Genomic DNA, 27,370 nt, shown 5'->3' with positions numbered 1-27,370 from the left:
AAGGAAGGGAAACCAGATACACAAATCGCTAAACGTTAAACAATAGAAAATACCATTACAAATTAAGTTGCTTTCAACAGGCCTTCAAAGCGATTAAATATTCACGAAAAGATCGGTGACATTGACGTAACCGCTTGTAACTAAGCGAATGACGTCATTGCTAGCGCTACCTAGCGGCCGTTGCTCGAAGCGCTGCATGCAGAACTCGGCTCTGAAGATGGCGGAGGGGGAATTAAACGTTGACAGTCTCATTTCTCGGCTTCTTGAAGGTAAGCTGTTAGGATGTGAAGGCATTTTAACGTTTATATAAACATACCCGGCAATTAGCTACTTGTAGTGATCTGTATTTCTGCTGGTGAATGGGAAATTGTGCGCGTAGAGAGGGCTATCTGCGCCCTGTTTACAAACACGGCAGTGGCCCTGGGGTTTGGACAGCCTTCATACCAACGATGGGAGTTTCAGATTAGAGCTAACCTTCCCTTTATCTAGCGAAGCAGGGACGAAAAGTGAATGCCTGTAGTAGTTTTTTTATATATATACAGCAGTAGTTAAAGACACCGAACAAATGCGAGAGAGGGCAGGACGATGCAGTGTCCGCTGCGTCGTTGACTTCAGGCGAATGTAACCGAAGTAATTCTGATTCTCCATTCGACTTTCCTCATACTGTATTCACTAAACAAGGTTACCGTGTGCTTACTCTTAATTAACGTTACAAGTGTGTTTTCTAAATCCTCCAATTAGCGTTACACTGTATTTGTTGTAATATTGCACCGAATCTTACGCATAATTGTACATTGTATGTTTACAGCGTTACGTTAGTCTCTTATGACACTGTTTTTTTCTCTTAGCAACGTTTAACTTTAATTGTTTTCAGTTTTTATATTTATATAACACGGAGTATTACACTGAATCCTCTTGATAATGAACAAATAAATATTCTCTTAATAATATTAGACTGCATACTTTTAGTAATGTTGCACTACGTTCCCTTTTATGAATTTACTTTGTTTTCTTTTTAGTAACACTGCAGTGTTACATGGAATATATAGAGTTCATTATCATTATGAAGAGGATTCAGTGTAACGTTGCTAAGGAAAATACAAAGTAATGTCATAAAGGGAATATAGCATAACCTTACTAAAATAATACAATGTAACGTTATGAAAAGAATAGTGTTTTATTATTTAGTGGGTTCGGTGTAATGTTATACTTTTAATCATGTTACACTGATATTTTATCAACGTTATGTTACAATCCCTTTGTGACATCACTTTGTATTCTCTTCAATAATGTCACACTGAATTTGTGTCGTAATAATGCACACTAAATATTCTCTCTGTAACATTACACTATATTCTCTTAGTAATGTTACACATTATTTTCTCTTACTGTAAAGTAACTTTACTCTGTGACTTTGCTAAAGTTCGCTTTATTTTCAGTATGTCAGAAGTGAATAATTAATGGATGGGATGGTAATTTTGTTCTCTGTTACAGTGTATCAGCTTCCTGCTGTAAAAAACATTTCAATCGGAACATCACATTCTACTTAACATGAATAATCTTTATAATCATTTATTATAATCTTCTGCAATCTGGTGTTTGGCCGCTTGGCTCTGTAAAGGTTCCTGTACTGTAGACTGGATTGTTGGCTTTAATAAATGCCTTTTATAAATTTACTAGCCTGTATATTAAATTTTAAAGAAATTTTGAGTAGTAGAAAGATGAATATTTCTGTCCCTCTATCCTTGGTCAATTTTGTCCATCTCAGTGACTTCTTCTTCACAAACTTTCGCTGTTCATATACTTTTGATAAAAGCAAGCGCTGTGGATTATTGCACCACCCTAATAACTGATATGGCTTTGTGCCCGTCCATCTGTCCCAACACCCTCCTGCTGACCCTCACTCAGCAATGCCATCTGTGATTCTGTGTGACCCTAACGTCCCATTAGTGTTGGGTGATATGGTCATTTTTCAAATCGTCATATCGTCAGCCCATGAGAACCGCACCTGCGTGGTTTAAAACACCAAATAGTTATGCTATGACAAGTACAGAGAGTCTCTCTCTTGCTCCACCCATGCACGATAATATCGTGTATCGTCGATCTCACGGGCTGACGATAAAAATCAATAGTAGATTTCATTTAAAGACCAACAGTTTAACACTAAATATTGGGCATAAACGAACACTTTAAATATAAAGTATTTAAAACAGGTAAGTTCATATATTTGGAGTAAAGTTAAATTGAACAGATGCATCAGTCATACAGCGCTCTGGACCGTGTGCCCCATGATGAGCCCAAAGCAACCCCAACAGAAACCAATGAGATGCATTCTAACATAACTGTGGCATAAAACTCAGTTAATGAGGGCTCATTTAAAATATTATACATATATAGGCCGTTCAGATTACTTGTTAAAGTGGAGTGAAATGCCTTATATCTGCAGACGATGTAGGCTACGTCTGTTTGTGCTTGGAGACTCCTTCACCGGCTCTAATCCTCATTTGCGTGCGTGTGTGTGAAATGCGGTGCTGAAGTGAAATAGCGAGGCAATTTCATAGCTAGGGATGCCGATCCGAACCGATCCGATCCGATACCGAAAATTCTGAGAATCTGCCAATACCGATCCAGTCCGATACCAGCAGTTTTTTTTTTTTTTTTTAATCAGTGTAGAATTTCTATACTTCTCTGTGTTGACCTGATCATCACTCTTTTGTGTTAATCACAATCTACTATAGACAACATCATTTTAATGAAAAATAACAAATGATAAAATATATAATCATATTCTATGACAAAAATACTATTATAAGTGGATAATTCAGCAGCAAAAGATACTCTAGATTCTAGAAAAATCACGGGTGCACAATAATTTTATAAAATCTAGTAAAATATTTTATTTACAAATAAAAGTGAATAAGTCTAAAATCTGGTAAAATGATACACATTGCTCTTTGTATTGTTGTAAAATACATTCATGAAAAAAAAAGTATATACATTTATATAGAAATCTAAAAGCCGTTTCTTTTAAATGTATAGAATGGAGGATGACAGACAGCCGCAGCAGAAAGAAGAGTTTATGTGAACTTGAATTTAATGACTTCAATATTAATCTCTACCTCACATGGAACTATGGAACAGCTTCAGAACTCAAATGTTTTGGTGAACAATAACACATAATAGTACACACAGACTATCGGATTTGGATCGGTTCGTCTGACCGATACCCAATCCGCAGAAAACGCCAGCATCGGAGCCGTAACCGATCCCGAGTATCGGATCGATGCATCCCTATAGATAGCCGAATTATAATAGGCCGGCAAATAAAATAATAATTATTATATTATTATTATAATTTAATACATTAATACGAGAATGAGCCTAATAATGTCTTGACTTATCGACAAAGACATCTGCAATCATCGATACACGATACACACTCCTCTCGGCACAACCCTACATCCCATTTTTCATTTCTTCACACTGCGATTCTCATGGTCTCACAGACACATCTCTGTATGTTTCTCTCATATTCCATCTGTGTCTCTCAATCACACTGCTCTCTCTGTGAAGATCAAGTGGCCTGCTGTCCCAACGGTGGTCATCTAATGGCTGCCCGTCAGGACTTGGATAAGCTTGTGGATTGCTGTAAAATGCTTTAGTGGGAAAGTGGATCAGTTTAGCCTGTCTGTGTCATTTCTTTCTTATTTATTGTTATGTAATGTGACACTAACATGATAGGAATCAGAGCACTGAATTAGTTTTACGAATTGAAGTTGATTGCCACTTTGAACAAGTTGTTTCTGGCAAGCTCATAATCTATCTTAGACTGGTCTGGACTGCGGCTTGTCAAACACACACACACACACACACACACACACACACACACACACACACACACACACACAATCAGATTTTGCTTGTGTTTAGTCATGCTGCAATAACAGGGACATTTCATCAGTTCATAGACTTATACACACATCTACACTTCAGTCTGTACAAATGGCACCATGCTTTCAATCTCGTAAAGTGCTCTTCACTTACTCACACACACACACACACACGCACACACACACACACACACTGTAGTTTGGGTTATAGCGTTCTTTTCAAAGAGCCTCCAATATTTCTGGTTTGTGTAGGATATTGTGAGGGTGGACAGCCTGAAGACTAAAATGGTTAGTGCCTATTATATAACCGTAATCATGGCTGTAAGCAAAGAGCACAACTTTTCCTTCTCTGTGACACTTATACTGTCTCTCAGCTATTCTGAGAATTTCTTAGACAAACTTCTCTGCAAAATGGTTGTCTCGACTGTGTTCGCCAAGGCGGGAACATTCCTGCAGAATTCCAGACACTCTCAAGATTCCCACTCTCTCTCATACTCACTAAGGTTGCTTTTTTTAACTCAAAAATATAGGAAAACGGTAATATTGTGAAATATTATTACAATTTAAAATAACTGTTTTCTATTTTAATGTAATTTATTCCTTTGATGACAAAGCTGAATTTTAAGCATCCATAACTTCAGTCTTCAGTGTAACATGACATTCAGAAATCATTCTAAAATGCTGATTTAATGTTCAAGAAATATTTGTTATTAATACCAATGTTGAAAAGTGTTGTTCCGTTTAATATTTTTGTGGAAAACGTCATAAATGTTTTTTTGTTTTTTTTTTCAGGATTCTTTAAATTAAAAAATAACAGCATTTATATGAAAAAGATTTTTTGTAACAATGTAAAAGTATTTGTAATTTATTGCATCCTGGCTGAAGAAAATTATTAATTTCTTAATGACCCCAAACTGTTGAATGGTAGTGTAAATCATAAGACAGTGTTCAAATAAAAGTATTATGATCAGTTAAATCAAAGTTGTGAGTTTTTTTATATATATATATATATATATATATATATTTGTTACATTAGACCCTGATTGGATAAAGGCACAGCAAGACCTTTGACTGTTGACAAAGTCCACTTTGTAGCCTGTTCTGGCCCACTTAGACAGGAAGAGACCTGTCTGATAAGCATGTGAATTTACCAATCATGGTTTTAAATGTTTATAGTGCCTATCTGAAATGGTAACTATGGTAAAAGACCAGTTTGGAAAAAAGCTAAATCAAATAATAAGCATAGATTAATTCCTAGTATTCATTCAGAAAATAAACTAAATATATAATTCTTTTCATAGATATCTATCCCACCGAGCATAACTCTGAATGTCCTCCAAAGTTTTCATGTCACAATTCAGCCTTTGGCAAATCTAGTGGCTAGTTCTTCTTCCGAAGCACTCATGCAGCTCCTTATAAATATGCCATTGTTTCCAGGCATTAAAAATCTGATCAATCAGATCAGAGCCAAACTGTGAAAGTATATTTTTGTGTGCAATATGTTAAAGTGGATAACTGTATGATAAGTGGGCCAATATGAGCATTGAGTGATTAGAAAATCCCGCATTTGGCCCAGTTATTGAGGCTGCAGTGAAGTTGTCACACTTAGGAAATGATGTTAACCAGATATTAAAAAATGTTGATGTCTACTGTTCCAGTGCGAGGATGTCGTCCAGGGAAGATCGTCCAGATGACGGAAGCAGAAGTTCGTGGACTCTGCATTAAATCTCGAGAGATCTTTCTCAGTCAGCCCATCCTGCTGGAGTTGGAGGCTCCACTTAAAATCTGTGGTAGGTTCGATACTCCCCTTTTCCAGAGGGGAGAACATCTCCACTGTTTTAATTACATTCCTTCCCCTCCATCTCGCAAGGTTTTTGAAATCAGCATGTATGTAGAGCAGGTTATAAATATGAATATAATGAGGATAGGTTTGAGGTCATTTCTCTTTTCTCTGTGGCACACCTGAGACCCCTGTGTGTGTGTGTGTGTGTGTGTGTGTGTGTGTGCATCATAGTCATTAACCTGAATTTTGCATGTTGAGATCTTTAGGCCACTCTTTTCTTTTCTTTTCTTTTCTTTTCTGAATCCTAATCTGATAAAACCCATATAACTTTATTGATTTATTATGTCAGTTTTATAACTCTCTCTGTCTCTAGGTGACATCCATGGCCAGTATACAGATTTGTTGAGGTTGTTTGAATACGGCGGGTTTCCACCGGAGGCAAACTATCTCTTTCTGGGTGATTATGTTGACCGAGGGAAACAGTCTTTGGAGACCATCTGCCTCCTACTGGCCTATAAGATCAAATACCCTGAGAATTTCTTCCTCTTGAGGGGAAACCACGAGTGCGCCTCCATCAACCGGATCTATGGCTTCTATGATGAGTGTGAGCATCTGAGCATATACATATATAAATACACCAAACGTTAACACACACCCACACAAAAAATCTGAAATCATATTGATTTCTCACCCACTGAACAAACTTTCAGATCATACTTTATTTTTATGAATATGTACGTTTTTCTGTCACAGGCAAGCGCAGGTTCAACATAAAACTCTGGAAGACGTTCACAGACTGCTTCAACTGCCTCCCAATTGCTGCCATCATAGATGAGAAGATTTTCTGTTGCCATGGAGGTGAGATCGGGTGCATGAAAGATGGATAGTTTTATAGAAGTGACTCTTGGCCTGATGAAATAGGTCAGCTGAGTCTAAAAATATGAATGCATGCTCTTTGTTACACTTTTTCTGTGTGATGACTTGTCTCTTTTATGTCTGTCTTCTAGGTCTCTCTCCTGATCTGCAGTCAATGGAACAGATACGTCGGATTATGCGACCAACTGATGTCCCAGATACAGGTGTGTAACGCATGTATTACAAAAATAAATACTTGGTTTAGGCCTCAATGTCTCAGTTGTAAAATCTGACAATTTTCTTTATTAAAATATTTCCTGCAATTAAATTGTATTTTATAATTATATTTTCTACAGTGTTATTTTAGTATTATATGTATTATAGCTTTTATTTATTAAATGAGCTTTTATTTTTAGATTTTCAGTTTGAGTTTTAGTTCTTTTATTTCCAGCTTACAGTTTATTTCAGTTTGTCACCTAGTATAACATTTCATTTACAATTAATATTGGTTGAACACTAATAAAAACATTTAGATGTAATGAAATATTATCACAGATACATATTCTCTGTCTCTCTGTCTTGCAGGGTTGCTGTGTGATTTGCTGTGGTCGGATCCAGATAAGGACGTTCAGGGATGGGGGGAGAATGATCGTGGTGTTTCATTCACTTTCGGTGCCGACGTAGTCAGCAAATTCCTCAACCGCCACGATCTGGACCTAATCTGCAGGGCACATCAGGTACTAATTCATTTTAAGCAGTCAGGATCCACTATCCATGTCATAATTTGGAATGCTTGTGGTTAAGGCTTCTATATGTAGATTGTGTTTTAGTTTATGCAGTGAGTGTGTCGTGTTTCACAGGTGGTTGAAGATGGTTATGAGTTCTTTGCAAAGCGGCAGTTGGTCACTCTGTTCTCGGCACCAAACTACTGTGGGGAGTTTGACAATGCCGGTGGAATGATGAGTGTGGATGAGTCACTCATGTGCTCTTTTCAGGTGTGTTATCATCCACATACACACACACATACACACATGCATTGCTCTCACAATGTATTCACACACTCTCTTTTCTCTCTCAGATCCTGAAGCCATCAGAAAAGAAGGCAAAGTATCAGTACAGCGGGGTCAACTCAGGGCGACCTGTGACCCCGCCCCGTACGGCCCAAGCCCCCAAGAAGAGGTGAGCGGCTCGCCACATAGAACCTCACCCTCCATCCCCCCACCTTCAGCAAACTAGCCCTATCTGGGGCAGCTTTACCTTCCCAAATTCCCTCCGAAATCTCTCTACTCGCCCTGCCAAACTTCTTTCTCTTTTCTTAAAATTTGTGTACAGAAATTTTGCTGTGACCAGTGGGATTCTCTTTTCTTTTGCTCTGCTTGTTTGTTTATTGGTATTTTAATAACATGAATAATAATACTTCTTTGGGAAGAGATGCTCTACAAAAAACCCAGAGCAAAACACACACTCATTCTCTCACATGAAGATCTCAGTAGTGTCCTGATATATAAGCATTTTATTAAACTTTACTTCAGTATTCTTTGATTATTGAACATTAATGTTGATTCTTAAAGAAAGAGTGACGATTGTAAGTATTTGAAGGTTGTTGTGTATTTCGCTACACGCTGAAGTTTCAAGACCAGAGGCTTTAACACGCACACAAACTCACACTTAACTCTGTCGATGTGCTTGATCACAGGTCAGCAGATATTTTACATGAATACGGACACAATCCATTGTCGATAAACTAGTTTAATGTGGACAAAGCTAGAAAAGGGATTTTAACTCAGATACCGTGACACACACACATTTTCATAGCTGCATTTACAAACAGCATTGCATGGTCTGTTTTCTTAATACCTCTGGGATTTACAGTGAAACTCTATAGACTTCTGTTTAATGTGCTGTTTTTATGTCTTACGATAGTAATAATTCAGGAGAAAAGTGTCGCGGCATAACACTTAAGACTTGCATGACCCTTGTACATGTCAGTAATAACCTGTCTGAAAATGTAGTCCACCAGCCATTTTTTTCATTGGATAACGAGAACTGACAAAAAAATAGAGCCTCCAAGTGTATGTTCAATATTAAAGAAGTGTACTTGTTTGAAGTTCCCCAACATCATTTAGAAGGTTAAAACTGATTCTATTGGATTTGTTTAAGAGCTTATTACCTAAAAGAGTAGCACATGTGACTAAACAATGCCTTTCTGTGAGGGTTGCATTTCCTCATATTCCTGATATTCACCTGTCAGAATTCATTCTTGTTTTAATGTTTTTATTTGTGTGTTGCTGTTTACTTCTTCTCCTTAATTTATTTCCAGATGTTGGGAAAGCTATCAAAGTGTTCTAAAAGCAGTTCATGAGTTTTGTATAAGTGGGCTTCAAACTTAATAAATGGAAGAAAACTCTCTTTGCCTCCTCTGTGTCCGTGTCCCTTAGCAACCGTATAAATACCAGGCTAATTAAAGTGGCGGAGACCATAGTTCTGGATGCTATTCAGCAGAATTATTCCAAGTGTTTCATTAAAATAAGCAGCTCTGTAACTCGCCAGTGCTGGAAAATGTGCACGAGGACAATCTGTGGTCTGTTGTCATGGCTACTCCAGCCATGCAGGGTCAGGCTCTATTTCAATGCAGCCAAAAGCAGACAATGAGCTACAATTGTGTTCAGTTAATTGAAGCAGTTATATAGGATTGATTTGTCTTTATTATCCCCTTTTTATTTATCAAAATTTGTCACATCTGGTCCATTTTTCTTTCTCCAATCAATTTTAAATGTGACTGTACCTTTATGGACAGAGCTTACATTCTGATTCAAAATTCCTGTTTAATAGAATTGCCCAGCTCAAGTTGGGCTTTGGTGTATATAATCAATAGTGTTTGATCATAAGGTTATGACCTTGTTCCCTCTGAGCAGCCATCAGTGTGCGGCGTCTTCACCACTTTAGCCCTTACAGAAGCTGTAATCCAGTTCCAGGCTGTGTTCACTGCCCTCCTGAGTGGCCCGTCAAACAGGCAGCCACACAGAAGGAGGCAGGGCAGGACTACGTGCAGTTCCGCCAGGAGCCAGACAAACAGCAGGAAGAGGCCGGCTGTCAGCAGCTGGAGTGTGACAGTATCTGCACAGATCTCACTCAGCCAACAACCCAGCTTGCTGTTTCTCAGCAACTGAACCAGCCTGCAGTCTCTGACCGTGTTCTGCGAGGTGAAGGGGACTGATAAGTGACAGGCAGGCCCAGTCTGCACCGCTTCTAATGTGTGTTTCTTTATTACCTGTTGGTCTTGAGTTGAAAGCTGAGATCTGTTAGATGTCTTCATGCAGACCTCATTGCCTCCTGGTGAAATTCTTCTCTTAGCACAATCTGTTCTTAAGCGAAATCTCTTCTCCATGATCAGACTTCTTGTCTAGAACATTTTATTTCATTAGTAAATCTATTTACAGCTGTGTTCTTATAAAGTTAAGCACTAATACACATGAATGCTTCTGGTGCTAGAATCTTATTTTTGCTTTAACTCTTGGGTAAGCAAGTGAACAATAAAATCACTGGCAAACATTCAGACAATAGTATTTCAACTGTTCTCGGGATAATTTATTTATATACCTTTACCTTTACATCTGCCTTTTACATTTGGTTGTTTTTATTATTTCATTGTTTAATGTCAGGTTCCATAATCCATATACTGTGACAACATGGTCCTCTGTGTTAATGTATTTGTCTATAAAGAAAATAAATAAAATGTGACAACTAGCCCTGTAACCATTTCATAAAATATATTCTCTTAAAGTAATCTTTAATTTTAAAGTGTCACCAACAGATCATAACATTCATATATTACAACATAAACACATAACTAAAAAATATATTACTTTGTTTTATTTATTTTTTTACAGTCAAACCAAAATTTATTCTGACATCTTTAACATTTCACAGTTTATTCTTTATAGTTTAGAAAATGGTAATAAAATATGACAAGAACTCAGAGTTAAACTGTGTCAGAACAAATTCATCTTGATAAAAAAAAGACAAATAAACATGGTCAGGTCCCAATTTTATTAAATTTTTTAGTTCACTGTATGAAGAATGTTTTGGTATAATATGTGACAGTTTACCTTATTTTGCTATCCTCACATACATAAATGAACTATAGTGTCTTGCACCCACTAGTTAAAACAAAAACATCAAAAATTATATCTGGTGTCTGAATACATTTTGGTTCGACTGTATGTGTGTGTGTGTGTGTGTGTGTGTGTGTGTGTGTGTGTATATATATAATATATATATATATATATATATATAATATATATATATATATATAAAAAACACACACTGTATGTATGTATATATATATATATATATATCCTGTGTGTATATAATATATATATATATATATATATATATATGTGTAAAAGTGCTCAAATAATCAGCATACCTGAACAAAAGGATCTGTTGTCTTTACCTCTTAAAGAATTTGCTGTCTGAATCAGGAAAGAAACAGTTTTTAACAGTTTAAATGAAAACATTCTACACTGAATCTCTACACTGACACTCTTCAATTATTATATTATATTATATTATATTATATTATATTAGATTAGATTAGATTAGATTAGATTAGATTAGATTACTTATAAAATTATATTATAAAACACATTTAATAGCATTGAAAAGTGCGTGTCCTCCAGGTCAGCAGGGGGCAACAGCGCGATTAGCTTGTCTATAGCGGATGTGTATGTGTCATGTCAAACTCACAGCACAATAACACACTAACAGCTCAGCTGGATATTCTGACCCGCTCGGGTCCAAAAAAACACTCAACACCTTCACAAACTTCACTGACAGGCTCATAAACACACTAAGAGGCGGTTCGCGCACCGGGCGTAGGGTTTATGTGGTAGAATCCGCAGGTTTTGGGTCCGGTTCCGCCCGAAACATGTCCTGCTGTCTGCTGGATTTCGGCCGGGTCCAGGAGCTCAGACAGGTGCGAGACTTTCTCTTCCCCAAGCACAACAACGCCGGGCCCGAGGAAGAGAAAACACGAGCAGGTACTGCTGGAGTTTTTATGTCTGTGTATGTAAAGTCCAGTTTAATGCTGGTTCTCCTGTATTGTGTCAGTTCGGGTGTGTGGGTTTCGCCCTGGATGGTTGGTTTTTGATAGGAAAAAGCAGAATAACACAGTCATGACCAGACCTGGAAGGGCTGTGTGTGTTGGGTTTTGTTTTGCATACATTACGGAAACTACAGTGTCCCCACAGCGATAATAAAACGACAGTGATTAACTTACTAAATAATGTTTTAATTAAAATACATAAATGCAGAACGATTTGCATGAGGCTTAGATGTAAGACTTAAAGGATATAAAATATACTGTTTTATATTGAGCTAATAATAAACAAATTGCATGTGTTTTTGAAGAAAAGGAAACATTTGTAAAAAGTGAATCGTATGATTGTGATGCAGAATAACTTATTCACTCCCTGCAGAGAAAGAGAGAGGGAGATGTAGGGAGGAAGGGAGGTGTATTTGCCCTTGGTGAATGAGTCATCCTGCAGAAAGGTCCTGAAACACATGACTGCGTTAGAGACGGTGAATGAGTGAGCGAAAGACGAAGAGAAAATAAACAGGAAAGGGTATATTAAGAGGTTGTAAGTAAGGTAAATCTTGCATTCATGATTTTGTCATGCGGATGGCAGGTGATTTTTGTCAAAACACTTGACCATAGAGATGTAAGTGAGAAATGAGCATGCAGGGGATGAAGAAGAGAAAGTGTGTATGAACTCTCACAGAGGTTGAAGGACACCAGATCAAGCCGACTGACTGTTTAATGCGAATAGATTCATTCTTGCTGACCACATTATTTACAGCACATCCTTTTCTCTTTCTCTAGAGAATGAGTTAACGTGGGATGACTCCGACTGGGGCTCTTGGGAAAATCCGGATGGTAAAGAGGATGGAGCTCAGGTTTGTATTTAAAGATTGGTACACCAAAAAATGAAAATTAATGTCATTATTTACTCAACGAAATGTCATTCTAAACTTGTATGTTATTATTTTTCTGTGGAAGACACAAGTTGAAATTTTAAAGAATCGATGCACCCATCTTTTCCATACAAAAACTGTTCATAATAACCACAAAATAACATAAATCGGGAAGAACAAAAGAAGGAAAGAAGAAAAGCACCAGGCCCAGATGGCGTTACACCAGCCTGTCTGAAAACCTGTGCTGACCAGCTGGCCCCCATCTTTTCACAGATCTTCAACAGATCTCTGGAGTTGTGTGAAGTGCCCTCCTGCTTCAAACGCTCCACCATTACCCCCGTTCCAAAGAAATCCAAGATAACAGGACTTAAATACCAGAACAGTCAGGCACAAGAACAGTTTCTTCCCTCAGGCAATCTACCTCATGAACAGTTAAATGTTCCCCACTTATGCAATAAAATGTGCAATATCCTTATATTTATTTGTTACCCCTCCATCCTAGTACATCTCTGCATCTTACTATATTCTATTCCATTATTATCTATAGAACAACTGTTCATATAATTTTTTTATTTTTTTTTATTTTGTAATATTTGTACTTTTGTTTTCTTCTTTTTTTTTGTCTGTGTGTGTTGTTGTCTCTGTGTACTGGAAGCTTATGTGACTAAAACAAATTCCTTGTATGCGCAAGCATACTTGGCAATAAAGCTCTTTCTGATTCTGAATCTGATTCTAAATGCACAATAAAAACAAATTTTTTGCTCTGACTTCTGCATGTTCTTCTCTTAGGCTGAGGAGGAGGAGGAGCAACAGAGTGCCCCCTGGCTACAGGACTGTGTGCTGTCTCTCTCACCCTGCTCAGATCTGCTGGTCATCGCTCGAGAGCATAAAGCCACATTTCTCTCTGGTACACACACACACATACACACAGTAGTAATTAGTCTCTTCTTTATTAGTGATTGGTTATTGATTGGCATAACTCGTATGTGAATTGATTGATTGGCAGCTAAGTGGCGGACAGAGGAGAGTGGGCAGGAGGAAATGACCCTCACTGTGACCTGGAGTGGAACGCTGAGCGCTGACGAGGGGTGAGAGACTCAAGAGGAGAGGGGAGGGTCAGGATTGGATGGTTTCATGGGAAATATTTTGAAGGGATTTAATCCCTGAAAGAAGAAAGAATGAGCAATATTATGTGTAATAATGAGTTTGTAAATGTTTTAAAAAAAAACATGTCTATTATAAGGAGGACTGTAAAAAGCAAGAGAAGATAAGATGCAGGAGAACAAAAATTAAAAAATAAAGAGTGTTAAAATGTTTTTTTGTTGCTGTTCACTGGTTTTCAATTTTTTTTGTCTTTTCTTTCCACAGGGAGTGTATCTGTAGTGTTATCTGTATTCCACTGTCCAGCCAGAAGAGGTAAGAACATCACACGCACATACACGCTCCTGTATACAGTGATAGTAAAGCCTTTTATTTTGTTTCTAAATTAAATTGTAGCAAAATAATTGCTTCTTTCTGCTCATCTAAGAATCCTAAAAAAATGTACCACACTTTCCACAAAAATATTAAGCAGTACAACTGTTTTCCAAAACGAAAATAATGAGAAATTTTTCCTGAGCACCAAATCTGCATATTAAAATGATTTCTGAAGGATCATGTGACACTGAAGACTGGAGTAATGGCTTAAAATAGAAAACAGTTGTTTCTTTTATAATAATATTTCACAATATTACTATTTTTTGCTGTATTTTGGATAAAATAAATGCAGACTTGGTGAGCATAAGAGACTTATTTCCGAAACATTAAAAAAATTGTACCAACCTCAAATGGTAATGTCTGTGCTCGTAATGTGTTTATGTGTTTAGGAGTTCTACTGGCCGCCCTGATTGGACCTGTGTTGTGGTTGGATTCAGCTCAGGTTATGTCCGTTTCTACACAGAGGTAGCGTGACGTTTTCTGACCTATGAACTCACCAGCTGAATTCAGACTCTAATGCATTGATATGTTTAATAAAAGGTCATATTAAACAAAAAAATAAAAACAAAAACAAAATCAGCAGAGCAAACAATCAACTGTCTCAACCAACAAATTACACATAAAAGTGTGTGTGTGTGTGTGTGTGTGTGTAGAGTGGTGTTCTTCTGTTGGCCCAATTGTTGCATGAAGATCCTGTGCTGCAACTGAAGTGTCGCACCTATGAGATTCCACGTCACCCTGGAGTAACAGAACAGGTACAGATACCCCTTACGCTGACTTGATGTATTCAGTTCTGCATAAAGCATGTGTTAAGCAATTGTTAGCAAGATTAAACATGACATCTTATCTTAAACAGTGGACCAAACTCAGTCTGCCTACTCTGATGACGTTCTGATCAGATGTTGAAATGTCTGTTTCTCTATCAGCATGAGGAGCTCAGTATTTTGTACCCAGCAGCCCTTGTCACCATTGATGGCTTTAGTCTCTTCCAGTCTTTACGTGCCTGCCGAAACCAGGTTGCCAGAGGTAGGAGAGAGAGACGTTGACCAGGTTATCATGTGACCAGTAGTCCCTGACCTACTTTTTAATTTAGTATCATGTTATTTGTTTTCACCTGTTTTATTCCCTGCATCTGTTTCTTTACCTTTCAGCTGCAGCAGCAGGAAGTGATGTCATCCAGCCTCCACCACTGGCCTATAAGAAGTGGGGCCTGCAAGACATGGACAAAATTACAGACCATTCCAGCATAGGTAAAAGAGTTCTTAACTCTTACGGTTTCTTTTTTATCCTTCAGAAATAATTCTAATATGCGGATTTGGTGCTCACTTTTTATTATTATCAGTGTTAAAACTGCAGTGCTGCTCCATATTTTTTGTGGATTCTTTAATAAATAGAAAGTTCAAAAGGACAACATTTATTGGAAATATTATAAATGTTTTTTTTTTTCGTCACATTTAATCAGTTGAAAGCATCATTGCTTATTAATTGCTTTCAAAAAACGAATTACTGATGCTAAACTTTTGAATTGCAGTGTAAGGTAATGTTTTTCTCTTTCAGGTATTACTACTCTCAGTGTGTTCGATCAGATGAAAAATGCATCTATGCTTGGAGGATTTCATGCTTCGGTTAAAGGAAGCCCTCCTGCTATGAGTCAGTATATCACAGTGGGAGGTGGACCCTACACTGGGTTCTACTATGCTATAGAGGTACAAACACACATCTTTTTCTAGGTGTTGCTGGTGTTTGTGGCTTGTTTGTAGCTGTTCTTGTTGATTATGGCCATTTTTCCTCTATCTCATCTCAGGGTAGTTCTCAGCCTCTTCTCTCCCATGTGGCTCTGGCTGTGGCCAGCAAACTCACATCAGCTCTGTTCAGTGCTGCCAGGTCTGTGTGTCTGGGTTATTTTAAGTCTTGGCTCTTATTAGCACTGACCTGTCATGTTCAGTCTCACTCCATGTTTACTCATTATTGGTCTCAGTCTTTCTCTCTTATCTTCCTCCTTAGTGGCTGGTTGGGATGGAAGAGTAAAAATGAAGAGGAGTCAGTGCAGAAACAGAAGCCAAAAGTGGAGCCGGCCACAGGCCTTCCTGTTAGGTAACTTATGTACAGTAAAACTACCTCCCACCATGCACATAACTGCCTTTTATCTTCTTGTAATCATATACACACAATAAAAAAAAAAAACTCATTTAAGAGCACAATTTCATTTTTTGGCTTTCTTCAGGTTTGGTCTTCCAGATTCTCGTCGGCATGGTGAATCTATCTGTCTCTCTCCATGTAACACTATGGCTGGAGTCACAGATGACTTTGGCAGAGTTACGCTGCTGGATGTGGCAAGAGGCATCGCTATCAGGATGTGGAAGGGTGAGCAGTGTAGCACGACTAATGTAGTCCGATTTGAGAACAGGCGTCTTATGACCCTGTTTCTATTAAATCGCACAAAACAACACGTGACTCACAGGATTTGAATCAGTGTGATGAATGCTCCACTTAACAACTGCACACAAAGCATCACAGCTGCTACTTAAATCAGTATCATTACCGACGGACAATCTGTCAATCTGGACAGTTTGTGTTGAAAAGTTATTCATTTACATTTTTTAAAAATCTTTTTAAACATTAAAAAGTATCATGGTTTCATTATAAGCAGCAAAATTTCCTTATAATAAATGTTTCTTGAATTATTTCTGAAAGATCATGTGACACTGAAGACTGGTGTAATGGGTTCTAAAAATTTGCCTTTATTTATTATAATGGAAAATAGTCATTTTAAATTGTAATAATATTTCAGTATTATTACAATAATATTGCCTTGCTGAGCATGAGACTTCATTCAAAAATATTAAAAAAGAACATTTGCCTCCAAATTTTGAACAGTAGTGTATATAAACAATTATGTTTTTACATAATATCTGTATTATGTCCATGCAGGCTATCGTGATGCTCAGCTCGGATGGGTTCAGGTGTCAGAAGCTCGTGGGGAGAGAGATCTAGCCACATCTCCTTCTATGCCCCGCCGGCATGCCCAATTTCTGGTGATTTATGCCCCACGTAGGGGCATTTTAGAGGTGTGGGGAACTCAACATGGGCCACGAGTAGGGGCTTTTACAGTGGGCAAACACTGCAGGTACATACTCGCACACAAAAACTAAAAAACACACTCCTGATTGCTGCCACCTAAAAAAAAAATGCATATTCATTCAGGTTTCTCTCTTTCAGGTTGCTGTATGCAGGTCACAGGTTAATGGGTGTGAACAGTGTAACCAGTCAGGGCTGGCAAATCCACACACAACAAGTGTGTCTGTTTGACCCAGTTAATGGAGCCCTGAGAGCCGTCACCATACCATTCCACCTGGCACTCAGGTACACAATCATACATAAATATTCATGAAGGTGTGCACATTAATATTCACAAACACGCATACAATGCAGGTTAGTGCAAATGTGTCTGTTCTGTGTTGGTCAGTGATAAAAAGAGCGAGCGCGCTAAAGACATGCACCTGCTGAGGAGACTCACCACTCTTCTGAGGAGCAGGGAGGTGGAGCCAGGTCAGACCTACCTCATTAATATTCATGATAGGACATGCATATACATGAAACACCTCAAGTTGTCATCCATAACATTTTTAAAGAACCACTTCTCAGTGTTGTCTTTTAGTTCTGTTGCACAGATGTGTTCACATGTTTGAGTTGACCTGTAAACTTTGATTGACAGCTCTGCTTGAGAGTGAAGCACAAAGTGTGTTACTGGACATTAAACATCCAGCTATTAAGAAACAGGTTTGTAAGACAGACATATACAAACATAAATATGTTATACAGTATATGATAACAAATTCTTTAATAAAATATCTGATTGATTGACAGGCTCTAGAGTCACTTCTGTCCAATAAGAATGCACCAGTGTCCTGTTTGACCAATGTTACTCGTGCATTATTGGCTAGCCTGAAAGAACAAGGTAACACCCTCAGTCCTCACTGGGCATTGTGTATTTTTTCATATTTAAACACTTATGTCAATGTTTAATCTGTTTTTCATGTGTGTTTGTATTAGATCCTGAAGCAGTGGACGAGTCGTTGCTTCATTTTCCTCCCAACCAAAACAAACCCATCCATACACACACAGACGTTCAATTACTGCACACACCAGATATATCACCCACTGAGCCAGAACATGTGAGTAATCCAAAAACTATCTAGTTGACCTAAACTTATATATCATCTTCACACTAGGACTTGAACTAAAGGCTTCTCCTTTCCATACAGCCATCATTTTCTGGCATTGAGGAGGATCTTGCTCGTGTCGGCCCAGTACTGCAGCGATACACAGAGATGAACTCTCGGCCCTGCGTCTCATTTGCTCAAGACTCAAGTGGGCCACTGCCAGTCAGAACATTTCTGTCTCAATTGGAGTGGGTGAATGGAGAGCTCAGAGTGATTAAACAACCTGATACCGATTGGACCCAACTGGGTAAAACTGATTTATTTCATTGTGCATTATTTGTATGCTTTTTAGCAAATCTTTAGCAAACCTCAAAATGATTACACATTTTTCATGTTGTATGTTATGATGTTGTGCACTCATTTGTAGCATTTCAAATTTTAGTAGTTAATGTTTTAGCTTTAATTTATTTAGACAAAATAGTGTAGAATTTTCTGTACTATCAGTTAAAACACTTAACAATATAATAATCAGCAATATTAGCAGGGCTTAAATTTCTCCGGCACCGTGCCGGATCTCCGGCGTGCGGTGTTTGGCTGTGGGAAATAAAAGTCGTCCTACATTTAAAAACACTTGTTGATATCACGTTCAAGTTCATTAACACGAAAAGGAACACCGCTTTCACTCTCAGTCAGATTAACATTACTAACCAATCAGAAGTTTTTGCTCTTATTAACACGAGACAAGCATTAACTGATAAGTGGAAAAGAAGCCTGGGTCTCGAATGCGATACACTGAAAAAGCTGCGAGGCGCAATGGTCAAAGATTTCCATCTAGCGTCATATTTACATAGAAAAGCTATTAAAAAAGCAGCGGAGCTTTGTAAACAGCTCAGAGTAATCATATGATCTAATAACGATATGATTGCCAGAATGAATTTACCAGGATTTTTGAAACTTTTATGTTCATACATGATCTCTTAACGGTAATTTACCAGTAAAGAGTCAAGACTGTATGTGTGAAAGGGGCTAAACTCTTCCTCTGCATATGCGGTGAGTTTGGGTTGCTTAACGTTCATCTGGGAAAACTCACTTGATTTGTAACGTAAATCATTTAAACCTATGCCAACACAGGAGAATACGTCAACATATTTCTAAATATGCGATTTATTGTACATCGCGATTTCAAAATAAAAGTTTCTGACTTTGCATATGGCCAAATATTAAAATTAAATGGATTTAAACTTCATTGAATCACATGTAACGTCACCAGGCCGTTGGCGCCCTCTGCAGGTATTTGTTATAATATTGGCATATTACATTGTGAATTTAACAGTGTTGTTCAGTAAAACCATGTACTTGGTTTTGATACTTTATTTGAGGCCAATTATTATTGCCTCATTGTTACTTTATATATAAATAGTCATATTAAAGCCTGTTTTTGCACTTAGTTCTATTTGTATTACTAAAAAATAACCAGATTACTCACTTGTCAAAATAATCAGTAGATTACTTGATTAGCAAAATAATCATTAGTTAAGCACTGGATTAGTTAAAACATTTCAAAATACAACTGCATTGTTTTACTTACATTGTTTTGTGGTTAAAAGACAAATATTTTGTCATTTGAAAACTTCTTAAAGTATTATAACATTTTCTTGTTCTAGTGAAGCAAGTATCTGCATCAAGCTCATAATTTTCCAAGTGTATGATATAGATTTTATTCTTCAGGTCAATCATTTAATCATAAAAAAAAAAAAAAATCAGTTTGAATAAGGAAAGCGATAACTTTGCCATAGTATCCTTTCGAATCTTAAAGTTGCCACAGTCATTGCATTCTTTGCATGTGCTGCACTTTATTGTACCATTTTGTTTTATTAGTTAATTTATTATAATTTGAAAGATAATAACAATATTGTTTGATAAGTGAGATCTGATTTTAGTCCTTGAAAACCTAAAAAGTAGTGCAAGTCCTTGAAAGTCCTGGAATTTTATTTTGCAGTTTCTGTACAAACCGTTTAAGTTACCAGTTCTTGGACAATTTTTGTTAATTTAACTGAACTGTAGTTTTCTGTAGTAAACTGTCCTTGTATATTTCCTATTTTATATTAATTTCCTAGTATTTAATTTACCATTATTTCTTTTGAACAAAACAATTTCAGAAATGTCATGTTTTAGATTGTAGGTCATCTTGTACCCTGTCAAGGACAAAGCTAACCAGCAAAACTTGATATCAAAAGCATCCTAAATGTTTCATGTGTTTGCACTATATTGTAGTGAGTAAACTTTCTTGATATTGCTGTTTCAAATATCCCACCATAATCTGTAGTCTGAGCAATGGCAGATACGTTACTAGTTAGTTTCAAGGAAAATCATTTTCTTTTTTTGTTTGCCAAACAACCCTGTGTATGTGTCCGACCCTGCAACCCCCAGAAAAAAGTTCAGGCTCACAATTATTTTTTTTTGCTTTAACCCCTGTATTAGTATTGATGCATAACAAATGTGATTTTTGTATGCATTTCAGGTAGTTTTTTGTTCTGGGGTTGTCTGTCTGGTCAGAGTCCTTTACAAAGAGTTTGTGAGACTCTGCAGGAAAGTGGCATCAGTCCTCAGCAGCTGCTGGTAAGTGATATAAAGAGAAAAACAGAAGGGGTTGATGGGGAATGGTAAGAATAGAACATGATTTGCTTAAATATAATTTCTGCTTTTTTTATGTCTGTCTGGCAGTCTTTGCTCTTGTCAGGTTGGCTGAACAAAGAGAAGGATGTACTGAAGTACCCAGATGCCGTCTCACACCTGGGCACGCTGCTGTCCACCCTCAGCTCCATGAAAGGTCTTTAGCATAATCTGTGAGAGAGATCAACCTGTTTATTTTTATCCAGTATAATACATTTTTAAATGTGCACATATGGATATCAGGAGCGGTGGATGAGTCATGGGACGGCCAGTCTGTCTCGCCCTGGTGGCAGCAGGTGCGCACCGCTTGTGTTCAGTCTGAGAGCACCGCCGCCGCACTACTGGCGGCTCTAGTCGCTCATCGTGTAGCCAAGAATTCCATTACCAGGCTGGCAGAGAGCAAGGTGTGTGTTTGGGGGGTGTTTTTTTTTCTATATCTGAAGAGATAATAGAGTGCAGTATGTGTGTAACACTTTCTCATTCTCTCTCTCTCTCTCAATCTGTACAGTTTCAGGAGGAGTGGGAATGTGTTTCTATGGAGCTGGAGCAATGGGTGGTGTGTATAAAGCAGTTGGAGGATGTTCTTGCTCTGCAAACACTGCTCTGCCTGCCATCTCCTCAGGGCTCTACAGGTGGCGCTGTTACACGCTGCTCGGTCAAAACGCTATTAGAGAGTGGCAGAGGTACATAAACACACAATAAACTACTGTTCCAAAGGTTTGGGTCAGTAAGAAAAAAATTAAATTCTTTTCTTTTTATAATTATATTAATTAATACTTTTATTTAGCAAAGATGCATTAAATTGATCAGAAGTTTATATTTATCAAAAAAATCACTATTATTAAGAAGAATGGAAGAATGGCTGCTGAAAATTCAGCTTTGCCATCACAGGAATAAATTACATTTAGAAATATATTAGTATATTAGTTATTTAAAATTGTAATAAAATTTTACAGTATTACAGTTTTTCTGAATTTTTGATTAAATAAAGCAGCCTTGGTAAGCATAAGAAACTTCTTTCAAAAACATGTAATATATCTTATTGACCCAAAACTTTTGAACAATTGTGTATACGTCGGCTGACAGTAACAATAAGATTTCAAATATCTGCTTTCATACAAGCTAAGATAAAATGATATGAATTAAAATGTTTTCTTATTTGATTTTTTTGTCTTTTAGGTGGTGTAGCAGACTATGTTTCTAAATTGATCTTCAGACAGGGTATGTCTCCAGATGTCCTGAGGGATATTCTACAACGGAGGGGAGAGAATGAGCCCGTGGAACAGCAATTACAGCAAGGCAAGGAGGAGAAACTGGAGGGTAATCACGTTACTTAGATATTAGATCGTTTAAAAATTTTCCATGGTGTTTTCCATTTATAATAGTTCTTTAAGCTATGTGTGTGTTCTGTGCTTGACTGAAGCATCTGTGTGTGCGTTTTTGTTGTCTTAGAGCTGCTGGAGTGTGTGTGTCAGCGGTTCCCAAATTCTCTGTCTCCTGATGTGCTGTTTGCTCACTGTAGCTGGGAAAACGTGGTCCAGTGGAACAAAGACCCCGAGGTAAAGACTATAAACAATCACAAAGCTGTCTTATTAGAGTTGGTAACTAAAAACTAGTTCTTGTTTAGAAATTACCCGAAAAATACCGGAACCAAATTAGTTTTGTTTTTGTTCATTGTTCGTTTGCATTTATTTATTTCTAAGTACTTGAACGTAAAAGTAAAGGAGTATTGAAGGAACTGGAATTCCTTGCAATTTGCTACTGGAGAAATATCAACCAGTCATCTCTCCCTTTCTCTTCAGGTGGGGCAGTACTTAGAGTGGTCAGTGGAGTTTTTAAAGATGATATCCAATCCTCACATTCAGTTTGGTAAGAGATATATGGCGTATATTGATTAGATGAAAGCTGATTTGTGTTGGGAGATCAATGGATAGGAAGTTGCCACAGCATATTTCTTCTATGCTCTTCTATCAGGTGTCTCTGCTATGATGTGGCAGACCTTCATAGTGAAGCGGTTTTCAGCTGCTGCCTTCCTAATGGAAAAGGTTTGCATTTCTGTGTACTCTGGCTCTTCCTCTTTGTGTGCTGTTTAAGATTTAAGAATTGACTGTGCATGTGTTGATGTAGGTGGGAAAGGCACCTAAAGACCGACTGTGCAGACGGGTAAGAGAAGTCACAAAGCATAAATTAATTTCAGATCTGTTTCATTTGAATTAACATCTGTGTGTGTTTGTGTGTGTGTGTGTGTGTGTATTTAGGATGTAGGAATGGGAGACGCAGCTATGAGGAGTTTCCTGGGCTCCAGTGTGCAGTTACTGCAAGCCCTGATGGAGGTCTCATATTCCTCTGTTCTTCCTTCCTTTCCTTTTTTCTCCAGAGTAAGGACTGATTAAACAGTGGATGCATGGGCGGAAGCATGTCTTAAGTTACTGTGGATTTTACAATGATGATGATGGGCAATGAATGGGTTGAAATAAAATGAGACGTATATTCTAATCTTCTTTTCTCTCTCAGGCGGATTCAGCGGTGGAGGAAGTGTCTGCTCCAGATGTGTGCGTAGAGGAAGTGTGGGGTGGTGCTGAGGGTCCAGTGTCTATAGTGGAGTTGGCTCTGGATCAGAGGTCTGTTCACTATCCTCTCGTTCAGCATCATTGTGTGTTAGCGTCACTGCTGCACGCCGCCATGACCTTCTCTCTGCGCCTGAAACCACTCAGCCTGTTTGACAGCAAGGTAAAAGCACACAATTCTGCATTTATACATGTACACCTCAATAAAATTTTGAAATTTGATGTTTGATGCCTTAAAAAAAGTAATGGTGAAGTGATTGTGTGTGAGACACAGGTTCAACTCAACATGTACTGACCTAATTCTACTTCTACATTTCTTCAAATTCAAGAAGCCATTTTACTCGAATATACATCACTATAAGGAAGAAAAGGTTATTGAAATTTCTGTTTTATGATGACTTATTCATGTTGTCTTTTTCTGTCACCTACAGGGTAAGAATGCATTTTTTAGAGATTTGTCATCTATCCAGTTGCTGCCCAGTGGAGACATGGACCACAGTCTGGTGGCTGTGAGACAAGAGGTGAGTCACAATGCCACTCTCAGCATGGGAGGGAGAACTGCAGTCATCAAGATCCATGCAAAATTGCTTTTTATTCCAAATATTTTATAGTTACATGCATCTTGTACAGTGACACTGAAGTGTAGACCAAAAGATTCTTGAATAACAGATCATAAGATGTTTATAGCTTGCCTCTGAAACCAGTGTTGATGTATTACTCTCTTGTGTGTGTGTGTGTGTGTGTGTGTGTGTAGTTTCTGATGAACGTGTTAACAGGCTGGGTGAAGGTTCTAGCTGAATCTGAGGAGAACGGTGTCAAACACAGCAGCACTGAAGACATGTGGCCGTCTGTGTGTATGGAGCTCTCGTCTATACTGCAGGTCAATACTGACATCCTGCGCAGACACCTCGTCTGTGAGCTCTACAACCAGGGCCTGGACCTGCGGGCAGAGGAGGTAAACCTCCTGAGCATATATACAAGAGTGAAATATAGAGATGCTAATGAGCTTTCTGTTTGCTTTTCCTTTTTTTAACCCTTTATTTTGGTTTTATTTTTGTATTTTTTTTTCTCTTTTGTTCTATTTTTTTTTTTGTATATATATTTTTTTCTCTTTTCATTTTGTAATTTTTATTTTATTTCTCTTTCCTTGTAATTTATTGCTTAATTTTCCTTTCTTTATTTTTTCCTTTTTCCATTTTTTTTCCTTAGTATGCATTTTGTCTTTCTACTTTTCTCATTTTTCTTTTTGTAATTTTCTTATTTTATATGTATTTTTTATACATATACTTTTTTTCCTCTTTTAGTATATATCTTTTTTCTTTCTTTTTTTCTTATTTTTAACTTTCTCTTTGTACTTTTTCTTTTTATTGTTATCTCACAGGTGATGATGGAGGTGCAGGACAAAGATGTTTTAGGCTCTCAGCTGCTGGTGTTGACTGGTCAGAGACTCGCTTTCTCTTTGCTCCACTCCCAGTCACAGACCAAACCCAACATGGAGCTGTTGGCCCGTCTGCCGCCCACCCTCTGCACCTGGCTGAAGGCTATGGTGAGATCACACAGACTGCACAGTTCTCAAATCTCTTACCATCTTACACTCATCTGTGTCATGGTTTGTGTGTTGCTAGGACCCCAGTGAGCTGCGCTGTCCCTCAGTCCCTCTGTCTCAGAGCAGTCGACTGATCAATAAAGTCATCGAGATGCTCCCCGAAAACCATGGCCAGTACAGCCTTGCCCTCCACCTGCTGGAGGCTGTGGACTCTTTACATGAAGAGCCCTGATATAAAGAAATGCACAGGAAGAGAGAATGAGAATCATGTTTTTTAAATATTCTAGACTTTAAATGTTTCCAAGAAGCCTGAGACCTGGAAACCCACCCAGTCAGCAGCATAAATAAACACATCTTCATCAGTAATCTGCTTAATTTAGCAGACTTGAATTTCTTTTTCACAACTGCCACTAAAATAACATCTATAGCACTAGCACGTCTAGAAGATGTGCTCTCCCACAATGCCTGTGCACACTGAATGTGTCACAAATAAAGGGCCTGGAGTCTCTAGTGTCTAGAGTGTTATTAGGATAAAAAAATGTTATTCATGTACAATAGTCCTGTAATTAAAGAAGAATGGCGTTCTTTACAAGGAAGCTTTAAAATAATATTGTGCTGTAATCATTATAATCAAAACTACAGTATATTAACACCATGGGGGTTATATTTTTTATTCCAAATTCTAGATGTTCTTGTTCATTTATTCTGCCGATTAAACATGTCTCATTTATGCTGTTTATTAGTAAACAAGCACTAAATGTCATCTGTTATTGTATGTTTTATTTTAAATGTACAAGTTTAAGTGTGGTTGCAAGGTGAGACAAAAGAAAGATTTCGCTTCAGTAGAGCTTACCTTTTATGCAGTCCTGTACCAGCTGTGCCTGGCTGCTCATGTAATGCAACGTTAACCATGATACCAAAAATAAAGACAATTTCAGAGAACTGTTGTGTAGCTCATTGTACTCTAAATGAAAGTGGTAAACTAGCAACAACATTAGAAAATAGTTAGAATAAAAGAACCACGAAGATATTTAATTCTATTTGTTGCACCGAATTATGTGACCCTAGCAGGTGCTGGAGTGAGGGTAGGTTTAGGATTAGGATTGGGTTGGGGACCACGGATCACCATTTAGCCTACCTCAGGAAATCCATCCAATGTCCACTACAGCAGCTTGTAAAGGAGAACTACATGACGAGCTTATTTACTTCACCTTTAAATGGTTTGTTTGATTAAAAAAATATGCATGCCATTAAGAGACTGTTACCGTACTGTGAAAATCTTATACGTTACACACCGTATGATAACCGTCTATTTTAATACAGTTTATGTCGGTATACCGTTCTGTAGATATCGGTATATACACTATTGGGACCAGATGGAGAATCTTACCTGTGTGAACATCTTTCCTACTCCACTCACTGCCTCAGACTGGTCAGTGTGTACTACAAACACACACACAGTGCTCCACACACATTTTCTTATGAGAAACAAAGTCTCAGCTTTCAAGTTCTGTCCATTTCCTCATGAAATCCAAACAATAGATGCCGTTTTGGCGCTCTTTAACGTGACGCCACAAATTTAGCATTATTTGTTGTATTGGGGAAGGAAATGCATCCAGACTGGAACCTCCTGTGTGTGTGTGTGTGTGTGTGTGTGTGTGAGCTCTTCTCTTTACTACTACTTACAGCAGGATATAAACATTAACGAACACAATGTGGTATACAAGAAGTGTTTTAGCTTTCACGTCATATATTTATCTCATGAAAGCCATGTCCAATATAGCTCATTAGTCATGAACTCGTTTACTTAACTTGTTAGTAATTTACATATGTTTGTGTAAATCTGTCATGAAGACAAGTTTTTAATGAATAATATTATTATATAAATTTGGGAAAGTGGGAACACATGAAGAATTACATTGAGATTCATATTCTCTTTCCTGTATGTACTGTTTATTGGCTTAGCAATAAAAGTGACGTCATAAAGCATCAATTTACAGGTGAACCAAGAAACTAAAATGAACAAACTCTCCTCTCACTGAGCCTCATTAATGAAACAAGCAGAATGAACGTGTAAAGTTTGTAAACCCATTGTAAGATAAACTGACATTACAGTAGGTCTTCAGTTCAAATTATCACAATAAAATATACCCCTTCATGACCTGAATACACATAAAAATAAAGACAGACGTGTCAACCAAACCTTTCACCCACCACAAAAACAAGGCCCTTTGCAGTGTACTGAATCATTTTGCTTAAAGGGTTAGTTCACCCAAATCCAAAAACACAAATTAACAAACTAATCACCCTCATAAAATCTCAAAAACATAAGACCTTCGTTCATCTTCGGAACACAAATTAAGATATTTCTGATGTAATCTGAGAGGTGTCTGACCCTGCATAGACCGCAACACAACTGAAATGTTCCCAAGTCCAGAAAC

At 37.7% G+C, this 27,370-nt stretch overlaps 2 protein-coding genes and 1 long non-coding RNA gene across 4 annotated transcripts; 2 read left to right on the top strand and 1 right to left on the bottom strand.

The window, feature by feature from the left end:
* Window positions 1–112: 112 nt before the first annotated feature.
* LOC109108411 (serine/threonine-protein phosphatase PP1-beta catalytic subunit-like) lies at window positions 113–8,935 on the top strand. Its single transcript, XM_042774089.1, has 8 exons — window positions 113–269; window positions 5,549–5,680; window positions 6,047–6,277; window positions 6,427–6,531; window positions 6,681–6,752; window positions 7,114–7,265; window positions 7,389–7,523; window positions 7,607–8,935. Exons 1-8 carry the CDS (start codon window positions 149–151, stop codon window positions 7,709–7,711), a joined length of 1,053 nt encoding a protein of 350 aa, XP_042630023.1. The 5' UTR covers window positions 113–148; the 3' UTR covers window positions 7,712–8,935.
* Window positions 8,936–9,563: 628 nt separating this feature from the next.
* On the bottom strand, window positions 9,564–11,021 carry LOC109108007. Its single transcript, XR_002020833.2, has 3 exons — window positions 10,958–11,021; window positions 9,800–9,931; window positions 9,564–9,724 (listed from the first exon to the last, which is right to left on the bottom strand). It is a non-coding gene; the product is annotated as an uncharacterized LOC109108007 (long non-coding RNA).
* A 202-nt stretch (window positions 11,022–11,223) lies between these two features.
* Window positions 11,224–25,871, top strand: LOC109108004 (RAB3 GTPase activating protein subunit 2 (non-catalytic)). 2 transcript variants are annotated; one of them, XM_042774088.1, is made up of 35 exons: window positions 11,224–11,570; window positions 12,413–12,486; window positions 13,294–13,411; window positions 13,511–13,592; window positions 13,873–13,920; window positions 14,370–14,445; window positions 14,634–14,735; window positions 14,907–15,006; window positions 15,132–15,230; window positions 15,538–15,686; window positions 15,785–15,864; window positions 15,985–16,074; window positions 16,205–16,344; window positions 16,912–17,107; window positions 17,200–17,343; window positions 17,447–17,529; window positions 17,696–17,760; window positions 17,848–17,938; window positions 18,034–18,155; window positions 18,246–18,450; window positions 20,665–20,762; window positions 20,868–20,973; window positions 21,060–21,220; window positions 21,325–21,499; window positions 21,996–22,136; window positions 22,269–22,375; window positions 22,619–22,685; window positions 22,791–22,861; window positions 22,944–22,979; window positions 23,075–23,149; window positions 23,331–23,546; window positions 23,815–23,904; window positions 24,138–24,338; window positions 24,765–24,929; window positions 25,009–25,871. In XM_042774088.1, the coding sequence occupies exons 1-35, from the start codon at window positions 11,459–11,461 to the stop codon at window positions 25,159–25,161; spliced, it is 4,038 nt and encodes a 1,345-aa protein (XP_042630022.1). In that variant the 5' UTR covers window positions 11,224–11,458; the 3' UTR covers window positions 25,162–25,871. The 2 variants fall into 2 exon arrangements, with proteins under 2 accessions (XP_042630022.1, XP_042630020.1); XM_042774086.1 differs by having other exon boundaries at window positions 23,075–23,194.
* The last annotated feature ends 1,499 nt before the right edge of the window (window positions 25,872–27,370 follow it).

This window comes from Cyprinus carpio, chromosome A17 (genome assembly GCF_018340385.1).
Source record: "Cyprinus carpio isolate SPL01 chromosome A17, ASM1834038v1, whole genome shotgun sequence".
Lineage (NCBI taxonomy): Eukaryota > Metazoa > Chordata > Actinopteri > Cypriniformes > Cyprinidae > Cyprinus > Cyprinus carpio.
The sequence above is the reverse complement of the archived record's forward strand: the minus strand, read 5'-3'. Positions and strand labels throughout refer to the sequence as shown.